The sequence below is a fragment of the Eupeodes corollae genome, chromosome 3, assembly GCF_945859685.1.
Source record: "Eupeodes corollae chromosome 3, idEupCoro1.1, whole genome shotgun sequence".
Classification (NCBI taxonomy): domain Eukaryota; kingdom Metazoa; phylum Arthropoda; class Insecta; order Diptera; family Syrphidae; genus Eupeodes; species Eupeodes corollae.
This window is the reverse complement of record NC_079149.1, coordinates 47,511,166-47,525,461: the sequence shown is the minus strand read 5'-3', so window position 1 is coordinate 47,525,461 and position 14,296 is coordinate 47,511,166. Positions and strand designations below refer to the sequence as shown.

The 14,296-nt window shown below is 30.6% G+C and overlaps 1 protein-coding gene across 4 annotated transcripts in view; it reads left to right on the top strand.

Moving 5' to 3' along the window:
• Positions 1-14,296, top strand: part of LOC129948843 (5-hydroxytryptamine receptor 2A) — a 351,836-nt gene that overhangs the window by 286,774 nt on the left and 50,766 nt on the right. For all 4 annotated transcript variants that reach the window (XM_056059946.1, XM_056059945.1, XM_056059943.1 and 1 more), the window contains 2 exons: positions 9,342-9,531; positions 9,623-9,760. In XM_056059946.1, coding sequence (XP_055915921.1) covers positions 9,342-9,531; positions 9,623-9,760 — 328 coding nt within the window. The remainder of the gene's footprint in view (positions 1-9,341; positions 9,532-9,622; positions 9,761-14,296) is intronic.

Genomic DNA, 14,296 nt, shown 5'->3' with positions numbered 1-14,296 from the left:
CATTTAACAAAATACATAGTTAAGTTTGAAAATCTAGTTTTGTTAAATAGATTTTTTGTCAAAACCAAATTTTTACGAATTTTAGTAGCGTTTATTAAATTATACAAATTGGATGAATCAAATTAATTTTAGAAATATCAAGAACCGAACATTAACTTTTACCAAATTTGCGAACTATTTTTTGTAAATTTTATTTTCTAATGAAAAAATAAATTGTTGGATTTTTATAAAAAAAACTACTGATAATCCAAAACAATGTTTTTGGTAAAATGAAAAAAGTTTGAAAACAATATTATTAAATTTTGAAAAGATGTTTGAGTCGAAAGTAAATTTTTACCAAGTTTTAGTATTGTTTTTTTTTTTTTAGGTTTTTATGTTTTGTAAAATTTTCCCGAATGTTGAAAAAATATTTCTCATAAGTGGAAATTAGTTGGAAGCCATATTTTTGAATCGAAAATCAGTTTTTCAACTTTTGCTAATTTTTGTAGGTATTTATTATTTGTTAAAAAACTATCAATTCGATTTTTTTCAAAATAGTATCGAATGCTCAAAACAATATTTCTTATTAGATAGAATTAGTTAAAAGCTAATACTCTTATTTTTGGAAAAGATAATTGAGTCGAAAATCTGTTTTTACCAACTTTTTTGTAAGTTTTTTTAGGTTTTTAATTTTTTGTAAGAAAACTGTCAATTCGATTTTTCTCAAAATTGTACTGAATATTGAAAACAATATTTTTCATTAAATAAAGTCAGTTTGAAAAAAATATCTCAAAATTTTGAAAAGTCAAAACTAAATTTTTACCAAACTTTGTTATTTGTTTTTAGGTTTTGATTTTTTTTAAACTGTCTTTTCGATTATTCTCAAAATTTTACTAAATATAACAAGAATATTCAAAAAAAAATTAAATTAATTCAAAGCCAATTTCCTAAATTTCTAAACGTATTAAAAAGTTTTTTTTTGAGGCGAAAATCATTTTTTAATAATTTTTTGTGTTTGGTTTTTATTTTTTGCAAAAAAAAAAAAAACTGTCTGCTCGATTTTTCTTAAAATTTAACTGAATGCTGAAAACAATATTTGTTATAAGATTAAGTAAGGTGGAAGCTATAATCTCAAATTTTTGAATCGAAATTCAATTTTTATCAACTTTGAGTAATGTTATTTTTAGGTTTTTATTTTTTTTTTATAAAAAAAACTGTAAATTAGATTTTCTTCAAAATTTTATTAGATGTTTAAACGAGGTGACACATTTTTTACAGTGTTTTTGATTTATATACAAAAACGTGGTATCACTTAACAATATATAATATACAAATTAATTCTAGTCTCTAATGATTAGTGAGATATTTAGGGTTAACCAACATTTTCACCTTTTTTTAAACAGCTATGATAAAAAAAAACACAAACGCAATTTTCTTGAGAACCCTTTCTGCATCTTTTTGCCCTTTTATCTGTATAACAAAATTTATTTGAAGTCGATATCTTTTTTGGTTTTTGAGCTATGGACGACGAAAACGTACTTACAAACGCACGCACCTACTCTAGGGCCCTTGAAACGTCGAAAAATGTTAACATTTTCAAATCGACAACAATAACTTCCAATCGGATGCTAATAAATTGTACAATGATTTTGCAAAGCACAAATCTTTGTTTTTTGAGAAACTTTGAATTTAATGGTTTCAAAGTTTTGAAAAAATTTGTTTTTAGAAATTTTTAGTACTCATTTCGAATCTGAATTTTGATTTTTTTTTTATCTGTTTAAATTTTGTAAATAATCGTTTTCTATTTTGTTAATATATTTATTAAACTTGATGTGATAAAATTGAAAAGACTACAATGTTCACATAAATGTTTCAGCGTTTCTTTTAAGTTCAAGTACGACTGTCATTTAAAAAAAAAATCACAAATTGAGCATTAATTAAGTGAAAACTGTCAAAAGGACCAATATTAAAAAAGATATTGCCAGATTAAAAACCACACGTATAAAAAAATAAAAATATTTTAAATAAATTTGAAAAAAAAAAACAAACAAATTATTCATGAATTAAGACAGTCTGAAAAACCCTTTATATGGTATTTTTGGAATTTAAAAAAGTAAACAAACTTGACGGATTTGAATTTAAGGTATCTAAGCATATGAGAAAACCGTAATTGATGGCCAGGAACAAAACCTCTATAAGACTGTTAAAGTGTAGCATTTAAGATTCCTTGTACATTGCAACTGAATTTTCTTTTTATTTTTGAGAATTTCTGAATAGTTATCTACAGAATATTTGAATGCTTCATATCAGTTAAGATGAACCAAATGCTACAAAAGTTTTTAGAGGTCGAATCACTTCCATATATTTTATTTTCAATATTCAGACTATTTTCCATCAAACCACTTGAAAACTGTTTCAAACATGGGTGTTTACAGTGATCTCCTCTAAAATAAAATTAATAGTTCTAACTTCAAACTGTATTCGAATCAGCTTTAAGTGTTTCTAACTTTTCCAATTAAGTAATTAAATTTAAAAAAACTGCCAAAGAGCATGTTTCACATTGCTCTTAATTTTCATTAATTGCATTTGCTTTAAAAATTACTTAAAAGGTTTTACAGCGCAAATCCATTTAAATTAATAAAAAAAGGAAAAAGATTAATTGTTTACAAGATTGATGGATCGCATTTACCGACATTTCACACTGATTCAATTCAAATATGTTTGGAAATACTTAAAGTAGAGCAAGTTGCCTAAGGTAGTCGCTTTTTTGTTCATCTAAACAAATTAAATTAATATTAAGGAAAAAATGCTCTGCTTTGTTAATTGCCAGAGGTATAATTAAGACAAAGGTGCAGTTCAAGAGTACAAGAAAAAAGGAGCAACACTTATAAGAAAGGCAGAAAAAAAACACACTTCAAACCGCATTAAGATAGAAAAATGTAATTTGTCCTTTGCCCTGTCTTGCCTATGATAAAATGAGAATGACTGACATTTTGTTATTTTCTAAGAAAATGTTTCTTCTTCTTCTTTAAACAAAAAAAATTGTTAATGAATTAAAAGGCAAACAAGTATTTCCGTCTTAACATCACTTAAGAATTTCCGTAGGTTGGTAAGTTGCTATAGGTTGAGTAGTAACGTATATATATATATGTATATAAATTGTCATCCAGCTCAAACCCTTGTCAATTACCTTTTCTAATGACTAACAATAATTTTTTTTCTAATTTTTGTTTGTATTCACTGAAAGTCCTTTTGAATCCTTAAAGAAGAAAAGGATGAATATTTTGTGTCTATAAATCTGGGGATATAAAAAAATCAACAAAATTCCTGATACCAGGATATTGCAGGGAACTCTTAATAATTCGAAAAAAAAAAAAAATCTGAAACCCACCGAAATAACCATCAGAATATATAGCTATAGGTACCCTCATCAAATATTGTTTACCTTAATTAAAAGCTACCTTCAAAAATGTTGTTAGGCCAAAATGTTAGCTGTATAAGCACTTCTTCACCTTCTTCTGCTTATCCTAACCAACCATTTCCATTTTTTCCTTCAAACACCTGAACTTCCCATCATCAGACCCATCAAACTATATTATATCCCTTTTGATTGTTGTGTGTGTTTCTTTCTTTCTGAAAAGTTTTAATTGAATTTATCAGTTGAGTGAATTGAAATACGTAGAAGAATAAAAAAAATGTTATAATTTATTCAATAAGTCGACCTCTAACTCACGACGTCGTCAGTCCTTACCTCCTTAAACCCTGTCGAACCCTCCATCGTAGTTGTCGTCGTTGGTCGTGGCTCGGCATCGGCAGAAAAAGGGAAACATCCTTAGCAATATACCTAACCATAGCTCCTGCTCCTGCTTCTGCATACCTTCCAATTAGCTTAAAAAGGATTTGCGTGTTTTAGTTCTTGTTTCGGTTCTCATTTAAATGAATAATTTTTGGATTGAAAAAGATGTTTTGGAAGTTTTTTATTTACGAGGATTCAATTGGCTAAACGAGTTATCCTTTAGTTAGTTTTTTTTTGTTTAAGTGTGAAAGCATTAAAATGAATATGAGAGTCTGGGCGCGTGACGATACATATTAAGAGGCTGAAAATTTGGCGCGTCACGCGATGAGAAGATTCGTTAAGGATTAGGATTTTAAGTTTAGGTGATAAATAATATGAATCAATTTGTTAAGAAAAGAGGTGGAAATGGAATTTTAATCCTTGCGATTTATTAGGGTTGGAGGACTAAAATGAATTCAATAATTCTGGACAAAATTTGAAATGTTTAGAAATGAATATTTATATAATCAAAAGACACGAAATTTTCACCACTTTTAATTGAAAAAAAATTGTTGTCTATAGAATTAAAATAATTTGTGTAAAACTTGGCGAATTGAAAACAACAACATCAACAACAAGTAGTGCCCTAAGAACGAATAAAGATATTTATTTATAATTAAATATTTTAGGCTTACAATAAAACCTATAGATAAATTCTGATGCTTTCAGATTAAGTATGTTTTTATTTAAGTATGTTGTGATGGTAAGTCCAATATTGATTCTGAATATGGGTTTAAAATTAAATGAAAATAATTGGTTTTAAAGCTCTCAACTCAATTTGAATTGAAGAGCGTTCGAAATTCAGATAACAATCGATTCATAATTTAAAAAATATTGTTTTTTTAACACAATATAATATTTTAATTAGATTTTAACTAAAATTAATAATTATTGAGATTTTATACATTTTTTTTTGAAAATTGGACCTTAAAGTTTTTAGGTTATTCCTCGGAGAGGATTATTAAAATGTTGTTTAACTTAAAATTTTATACACTTTGAAAAACAAACATCTTAAAATAAACAATTAAATCCTTAATTCTAAAAAAAATTAAAAGAGAAAGAAAAAATTCAAAGTCTTAGAGAGTTTTCAAAATACATAAATTCATAAAAACCAGAAAGTTGTTGCTTCTAAAATTTTCTAAATTTGTTTATATTTCCTATTAAGAACTTGGATTTTTTTTCAAATATTTCTCACTGGAACATCGGAGATAGAATGGAAATGTATCATTTTCATCTAATTAAACAACATTCAAAACTATTTTAATTTTTTTTTTGTAAAAATGTACCAAATCAGGATTAAAAAATGCAGACCAGAAAAACGAAAAAAAAATTAGTTCTTTTTCGTTTTTAAAAAAATTTAATTGAGTGAGCAAAAAACCTGATTGATATTTTTGATACCGGTGCTTCCACAAGACAGAGCTGCATTTTGGATTTAAAGCCTGTTTCCGTTTCTTTTGTGGCTGTCTGGAAAAATCAGCTATGGAAGTGATACCTATTGCTAGTAAAGTCAAGGTTGTCATAAATGGTCCTGCCACTACTAACAACAGAACTCCTCTCAACAAATACAAAAGGAACAACATAAGCCCATATAAACAAAGGCCTTTGGTGGATTATTAGATGCTGGAAGCAGTCTTATCGCTCTTAGGGTTCAGAGGTCTTCCGATACATACAATGTTTCTGTTAGCTGGATAGGTGAAGTTTGAGGTTTTTCCTAAGTGGAATATCTCTTAGCCGACCAAGAGTGAGCAATTTGATTCCAATTGGACTTCCTGCAATTGAGGAACTTCTTGTGATAATCAAGATCAGCAATCCATCCACGCCAACTCACAACTTCAAAGTCTCTAAACAACCTGGTATAATCACTAGGGTGGAGCGAAAATGGCAAAAAAAAAAAATCAAAATTTTTTTGTTCCTGTATTGTTAACTGTTGACCCTTTATTAGGACATCAGTTATGCAAAAAATCAGGAAGCTATGACTTTATCTTCAGGTGGCGCAGATGACTTTAAATTAAAAAAAATGAATACCTAATTTTAAAAAGTTCTTCGCTCTATTCAGAGTTATTTTAAATCAGGAACCTATGATTTTTCTTTCAGTTGCCGCAAATTAATTGAATTCAAAATAAATTTAAGGTCTACAATCTTATTCTTCATTCGATTCAGAGTAGTTTTTAATGTTTTTTTTTAAAGTAATGTGTCAGAATCGCTTTCTATGAAGTGTAATTGTGCGTATTAAACTATTTTTATATTTAAACCTTTAACTAACTAAGTTAATTCGTTTCACCACTTTTATAAACATTACTTTGACATCCATTCTTTTAGTAATAAATTCGTTTGCTACTGACTTATTAAAATGCCTAAGACTCGTAAAAATACGCGTTGTCCTCTTTTTGGTGATTCACAAAAAATGAATAATAATTTGTTGCCAACTTATTGTGATATAATTAAACATTATTTGTGGATTAGAAACGATTTAATTGCATTGCATAATGGAAAAGACCCTTCAATCAAGGAGGTAAGTGAAATAGTTTCCAATGACGTCGAAAGTATATGGAATAAAGCATCACTTCCTACCATCAGTCATCAACAAGTTGTTGCAAGGTTGATTTCGTATTATAATAAGTATAAAAGTACGAAGAAACAAAAAAGCAAGAGTTTTATCAAGATTCTCTGCAAAAGTTGTTTGATATTGCAACATGTAAATGTATTTCAAGAGGATTGTGTAAATGTGAGACAAAAATACCCATTGGAGAAGAACCCTTCTTAAAAGATCAACGAAATGCTCGTAAAATGTATATTGGATCTGTTGATCAGGTGGCAACCAAGTCTTTGCATCGTAAGGATCTTAGGAAACGAAAATATCAAGAATTTTTAAAAACTACGGCCGATACTCCAACCAGTAGCACTTCTACTACTGATGTAGTTGTGGAATATTTGTCTGACAGTACTTCTACTGTAATTGAAGTCAAGGAATTTTGCCCCTTAAAACCCTGCAAACAAAAGAAAGAAACGCTTCAAATGAGAAAAAAACTAAAGAATTTGGCTACAGCTTGCGATAGAACAGGGGTTTCAGATAGATCGGCTGCTATCATAGTAAACGCTGCTATGTTGGATTTAAACGTCATAAGTAGTGAAAATTCATCGAAAGTGATAGATCGGAGTAAATTACGACGAGAGCGTCAAAAAGTCCGTGTAGGTTTACAATGTGAAGCTACAGGTTTAAGAAAACCTATATCCTCACTTTATTTTGACGGCCGTAAGGACAAAACATTATTCATCGCTAAGACTGACAACATTTTACATCGAAAGACTGTTACTGAAGAACATATATCACTTATATCGGAGCCAGATTCAGAATACATAGGACACCTTTCAATTGATTCGGGAAAAGCAGTTACTATTGAAAGAAGTATAGTTGACTTTCTAGAAACAAATTTTGAACTTCGTACGTCTTTGGTAGCAATTGGGTGTGATGGCACTGCCGTAAAAACAGGACATAAGAACGGAGTCATTGCATTGTTAGAAAAACATTTCGGTCGTCCTTTACAATGGTTTGTGTGCTTATTACATGCAAATGAGCTACCGCTTCGTCATCTGTTTGCAAGTCTCGATGGAACCACCACCGGCCCTAATAGTTTTTCTGGAAGCATTGGGAAAATGCTTGAAAAGTGTCTTAGCTTCAAAGTAGTGAATTTTGAAGCAGTAAATGCAGCACTTCCGGATGTGGATGCTGACTCCTTAAGCACAGATCAAAAATATTTGCATCAAATGTGCTTAGCTATTTCTATAGGTTCAATTTTGCCCGCTTTAGCTAGCAAGGATCCAGGAAAGCTGGCACATTCCCGATGGCTAACTTGTGCAAACAGGATTCTTCGATTATATGTTGGCACAGAAAATCCTTCAGACAACCTCAAAGAACTTGTCATATTTATTGTGAAAGTCTACGCTCCAACGTGGTTTGACATAAAAACAAAGCCATCATGTAAAAATGGTCCGCTTCACATTTTCAACATGCTAAAAAGATCATTGTACTTGGTTGATGACCTTAAGAACATCGTTATAAGAACTATACAAAGAAATTCATTCTTCGTACACCCAGAAAATTTGTTGCTAGCTATGTTGCAAGATGACCAATCACACATAAGAGAGCTAGCTCTCCGAAGATTTATAAAGGCAAGACAACTTAGAAACAGCAATGAAGTTCGTGAGTTTCAACTTCCTAAGCTACAAATAGATGCATCTAATTACTACGAATTAATAGACTGGTCGAAGGAAAAAGTAACCGAACCACCAATGACAATGAATACAGCGATACAGAAATATCGAACATGATTTCTTCAAAGGACAATTTAATGTTTTTGCAGAAGTTGCCTTGTCACACTCAAGCAGTAGAACGTTGCGTTAAGCTTGTTACAGAAGCCTCATTATTTGTTTGTGGACAGGAGGCACGAGATGGCTACATTAGAGCAAAGATCAAATCCAGGCAAGAACTACCGTTTTTTGAAACAAAATCGCAATATTTCAACCGTACCGGAGTTCCAACAACTTCTGCTGGAAGCAATTAAATTTATTTCAGATTTCAATTATTGTTCTTTTATCTATTTTTAAAGTACATATAATTAATAAAAAAAGAAAAAAATACTTTAGTGCATTTTATTTCCACCGTTTTGAAATGCCTTTTTTTGCTTATACTTCAAAAGTTCTATTCTAGCGCGCCACCTGAAGATGTTGACGTAGAAAGCTGAAATTTAGAATTTATACATTTAAGACCATGGGTCAAACAAAAAAAATTGAAAACAAAAATTTCGCTCCACCCTAATAATCACCCTGTGTTTCTATAAAATAGAATACGCAGTCGAAGTTAACTAGCTTCCACATCCATTCCATAGTGAACTCGTGGTTTGCTATATCAACATATTTCTTCAAATTACAGCCTTCTGAAAGCATCCTAAAAATGGTGGTACTTTCATTAACAATTTTATTGTATAGTTATTTATTTAATAAGGAATATGAAATACTAAGAAAATAATTTTTATACAAAAGTGACTCCTTTTTTCAGTGAAATAATCAATCTTTTCAATAAACATCAGAATTGAATGAACTATTTGAGTACCAAGTCATTTGTTACAAAAACGGTCTACTTTGGTACACTTTTTCTTGAGAATTTTAATAATAATATAGTATTTTAAAAATATGTTAATTAGCTTTGTTAACTTTAAGCTAATTTCTAAAACATAGGTACACAAAAAGGAGTTCGCATTAAACATTTCTGGGTCCTTTAATTTTTAAAAAAGTATATATTGATAAATAGCGAATGTTTGCATTAATTTACAACTTTTGGTACACAGTTCTAAAAAATAATTTATACAAAACACATTGTAAAGCTTTTTTCAAAATTAAAACCATTAAACATTTTTTTTTATGAGACAAATCCAAATAACTCTAAATGAATTCCCTGAAACGTTATCATTTAAAATTAAATGCATTTTTGTTTGTATAAATGTTCTTATTTAAATTTTCATTATTTCAGATACTGGGCGGTAACGAATATAGACTATATGCATTCGAGAACAAGTAAACGAGTCTTCATAATGATATTTCTCGTTTGGTTTTGTTCGGTGATTGTATCATTAGCGCCGCAATTCGGTTGGAAAGATCCTGAATACTTACAAAGAATTGAACAACAAAAATGTATGGTATCACAGGATGTATCATATCAGGTAATTAACTTATACTTATACTTATTTAGCGTATAAATTGATTAATATATTTAATTTATTTATTGTTTTTGTTTTTATTTAATTTCAAAAGGTTTTTGCGACGTGTTGCACGTTTTATGTTCCACTCACAGTGATATTAGTTTTATATTGGAAAATCTATCAAACAGCGAGAAAACGGATACATAGGCGAAGACCAAGACCAATAGATGTATCTGCTAATAATAATCAGGTAAGATACAATTTAACAATTTTTTAATATTTTTCAAATGAATTTGATTAGGAGCACTAAATTTTAATTACGTTTGGATTTGAAAACTTACAGCGATAATTTTCGACGACTTAAAAACATGAAAACCAACAATTAGACATTTTTTTCAAACAAACACATCTAACAGTGTCACATTCAGGATAGAAATGCTTTCCAACTATCGTTCTTGAAGCTCATATTTCTGAAGGGAAAATATAGATGAAAAAGACTAAAGATGATCTTTCGATGAAAATTTGGATCATTTTAATTCAATCTTCATTCAATGTTAGAAGATGCCACTTTTCTGACACCCGAGAAGCTTGAATTCTTGTGTTAACTTAACTTTAAGTCTTTATGCAAAATTCTGTATTTTTCGTTTGTGGATCGACGAGGAATGCACAAATCTCTGTTTACTCCAGTTTTCCGATTCTTCACACCATTAACTTGTCGCGACAGCTCAAATTTTGTAACCACCTTTACAATTGCCGTCCAAAAGAGTACGTTATGACGAGTTCAATGTGATTTATTCTATATGTATGGCGTTATTTTAACTTTTTACGTGTTAAAAAATTACAGCTTCAAAAGTGACCACAGCTCAAATAACAGGCTATGAAACCTCTTGTTGGAAAATTGTTTATTTAAAATCGCTTCTTTTCTTTTGATTTTTAGTTTCTCTAGTTTCAACTTTGAAAAAGACTTATATTTTACTGTTATGGTTTTTATTTCGTTAAAAGAAATGGATTTATAAATTGAGGCATTGAGGGCAGAAGTGGCGTAACCCCAAATTATAATAATTGAAAAAACCACGGTTAAAAAAATTAAAGAAACACATTTGTTTATTATTGGTTTCCTATTTAAAATAATGGCTACTAAACTTCAGCTATGACATATCTGGATGAATATCTCTTATTTTAGATCTTAATCTTGTCTGTAAATGTGTGATTTACTGTACTTTATGTGGCTTACACCACTTCTGCTTTATAGATACAGAAATAATTTTAAAAAAGTATAAAAGTAAGTTGGTTACACCAATAATTAAAAATACAAGTTATTACATTTTGTTATTATTATTTTCTGAGTACAAAATAGTAACAAGTTTTGAGTTAAGACTGCTATGAAACCATCACTCTTCATTATCATGTACGTATTCAACAAAGCTAACGTCTCTGTCTGTAGAAACCGTTTGCAAGTTCTTATAAAAGTCCTGGCAACAGGGAGGAATAAAATTTAGTAAGTCGAGTAAATCTTTCTTTTTTGATTCACTTACGGCATTTCCTTTTGGAAACAGTAAGTAAGTAAGTAAGTAAGTAAGTAAGTAATTTCATTTATTGATTTTATAAAGTAATAACATGATTATTACAAAAATGAATTTATAAGCTATGGCATTGCCGTCAGCTCAGTTGGCAATAATATTTTAACAATTTAATTTCTTTTTTTTTTTTTTGGTTTAAGAAGTTTACATTACAATTTTGTTTTAATCAAATTCAGTTATCAATAACATTCTATAATTATATGCACTTTTTAAGAATAAATAAAGATTTTTCCAGTTCGGGCCATTTAGCAAATTAACTGTTTCTTGCACCGTTAAATATTTAGCTCCTAAATATTGTTGTCTTTGTACTGCATAAATTGGGCACACTCCAATAAAGTGAAAGCAGTCCTCTTTTGATTTGAGGTTACACAATGTGCAAAACCGATCAAAACTTCCATTATATGGTGCACCGTTTAGCCCAAGGACCTCGCATCTAGTTTTAAATATTAAAGAGATTTGTTGGTAACTATGCGAATCACAAAAATAGTTATCAGCTTCTAGATTATAGTTGAGTTTTGAGTACAAGAATCTGCTATCCGACTGCTGGGCTTCCGCTACAAGCAACGCTCTCTGATTATCTTCAAACTTTTGTATTGTACGATACAACCGATCTTTTATTGTTATTCTATCGCCGGGAATTATGTTGGTATTTTCTCCATAGACTTCGCCAAGATTTCGCCATTTCTCCATCCACCAATCTTTATTTCGGATTTCATACTGTAGCATTTTCCATACGAGTCGTGATTCGGGGAAGTCGAGTACTTTTAGAATATAGTCGGCTTGTGTTTTAAGAGTACTAGTAAAAATTTTGGGTAAACCTGTTTCTAAGTAAATAGCATAATTTGGAGTTTTTATTGGTAGGTTGAACAATTTTTTGATGAAACTTCTTTGCAGCTTTTCCATTTCTTCAAATTCATCAGTTCCCCATACTTCTGCAGCGTAACACAATGTCGATTTAACGACTGAATCAAAGATTTTGTACTTTGTTGACAGACTAACGTGTTCATTGAACAAAACATTTTTCCAAGTAGAGTTTATAAGTTTCTGGCAAGTTTTAGTTTTTTCTTCAAAATGTGTTTTGAAATCGAGTGTTGTATTAAGCTTTACTCCCAAATAAGTATATTCTCTCACAACATCAAGACGGTTAGTTCCCAAGAACCAATTATAGTTTTGTGTTGGGTTACCCCGATTATTTCTTGAGAAAACCATTACCTTCGATTTATCTGTGTTAATGATAAGTCCCCACTTCTCACAGAATGAAACAAGGCGGTTTATCATCAATTGTAGATTTTGCGGATTTTCAGATAAAATTACCAAATCATCGGCGTACAAAAGAACATTTACTATGGTGCCTGCAATTCTGATTCCACCAGGTAGTTCAGTCACAACATCGTTTATAAAAAGTGCAAATAACAATGCACTAAGTGGGCATCCCTGCTTCACACCACTATCTGTTTCAAACCAATCCGATATATTGTTTCCATCCCAAACAGCAGCATTAGTTCCACAATACATTTCTTTGATGATCTGAATGAATTTGGTAGAAAGTCCGATTTGCGATAACTTGTACAAAAGCGCGTTTCTATGAATGAGATCGAAAGCCGCCTTAAAATCTACAAAAAGTGCGTACACCTTTTTGTTTCTCGCTTGAAAACCTTTCACTATTGCAGTTAGACTAAAAATGTGGTCGATAGTCGAGTAGTTTTTTCTGAATCCTGCCTGTAGTTCGGTCATGGTGTTGTTTTCATCAATCCATTTTTCAAGTCTAGCGACTAGAATTCCACAAAAGAGTTTGCCAATGGTGTTCATAAACGATATGCCACGGTAGTTTTCGGCTTTATCTAAAGCGCCTTTTTTGTGTATGGGGAAGATTACAGATTTTTTAAAAGATTTTGGTACAATAGAGTTCGAAAAAATGTTGTCATACAATTTTTTGAGGTGCAACAGAAATACTGGCGTAGCATTTTTAAAAAATTCGTACGGGATACCATCTTCTCCCGGTGCCTTTCCATTTTTTGATTTTTTTAAGACATTTTCAATTTCCACCAAAGAGATTTCACAATCCAGAATATCATCGACGATAGGAGGTTCGGCAGTTAAAAAGGTTATGTTTCTTTGATCACGAAGTAGAGTTTGAAAGTACAGTGATAGGTGTGCTGCAGAAACGCCTGTACCTATTTTAAATTTAGAACCATTTATCTCTTTTGTTGCTTTCCAGAATTCTTTTGAGTTTTTAATATTTGCAAGTTGAATAGCTTTGTTGTTTTCCCAGTTGATTTTCTTCACACGACACATATTTTTGGAAACAGTAATTCGAGATCTAAGATTTTTGTAAATGTTCTGTTTTTGATATCACAGTTTCAAAAAGCTCGTCTTCGTTATTTCTGTAATTGTTAGACATATTGAAGGGGGTCTCTTTCAAAAGTTGAAGCCATTGAATCTTAAGCCATTCCATTTTCCCTTTATTAACATTAACCTTTGGATTTGTCACATTTGTTTAAAATTCTTTCACAACATCACAGATCCATCCATAACAATAATTCTAAATGGGTCCTTCTTTCTTGCTGCTGCTATAACCTTATACCAGTCCATGGGCCAAAAATGTCTTTTAAATAATTCTTTTGTTTTTCGATAAGACCAAAGTCTTGATCACAAGGTAAGTAAGAGTGGCTACTCAATATAAATTTGTGATCCATTTTATTTACAAGATAGTCACTATGCGATACAATATATTGGCACAAAACAGACATCTGTATACATAATTAAATGTGGGGTTTTCGCAAAATGTTTAATATAATGCAATAAGCAGCTGCCAATATCTTGGGACCTCTTGATCCACCCACTCATCCCAAATGTACATGTAAGCTTTGTTCTTTATCATGTCATGGATACCTAGACAATTTGTCCAAAGCTGCCTATAATAGCACACAACTTTTGAAATGACTGGAGTTGGCAAGGTTTTCATAAGATCAAATGCAATTACGGAAGTGTAATTAGATTTCTTTGCTTTTACAGCATCATCTCTAATGCTATTTCTAGCCGACTCCGCTTTTCTAAGATGCAGTTTATGTTTGATTTCACTTACTGTACAATTTTGTTGCAGAAATGGTGTATGCGTTTGAAATTGATTAATTAAAAAAAAAAAAATAATGCAGAAGTGGCGAAAGCGGGTTACGCCATTTCTGTCCTACGAGAAATTGCGAGCA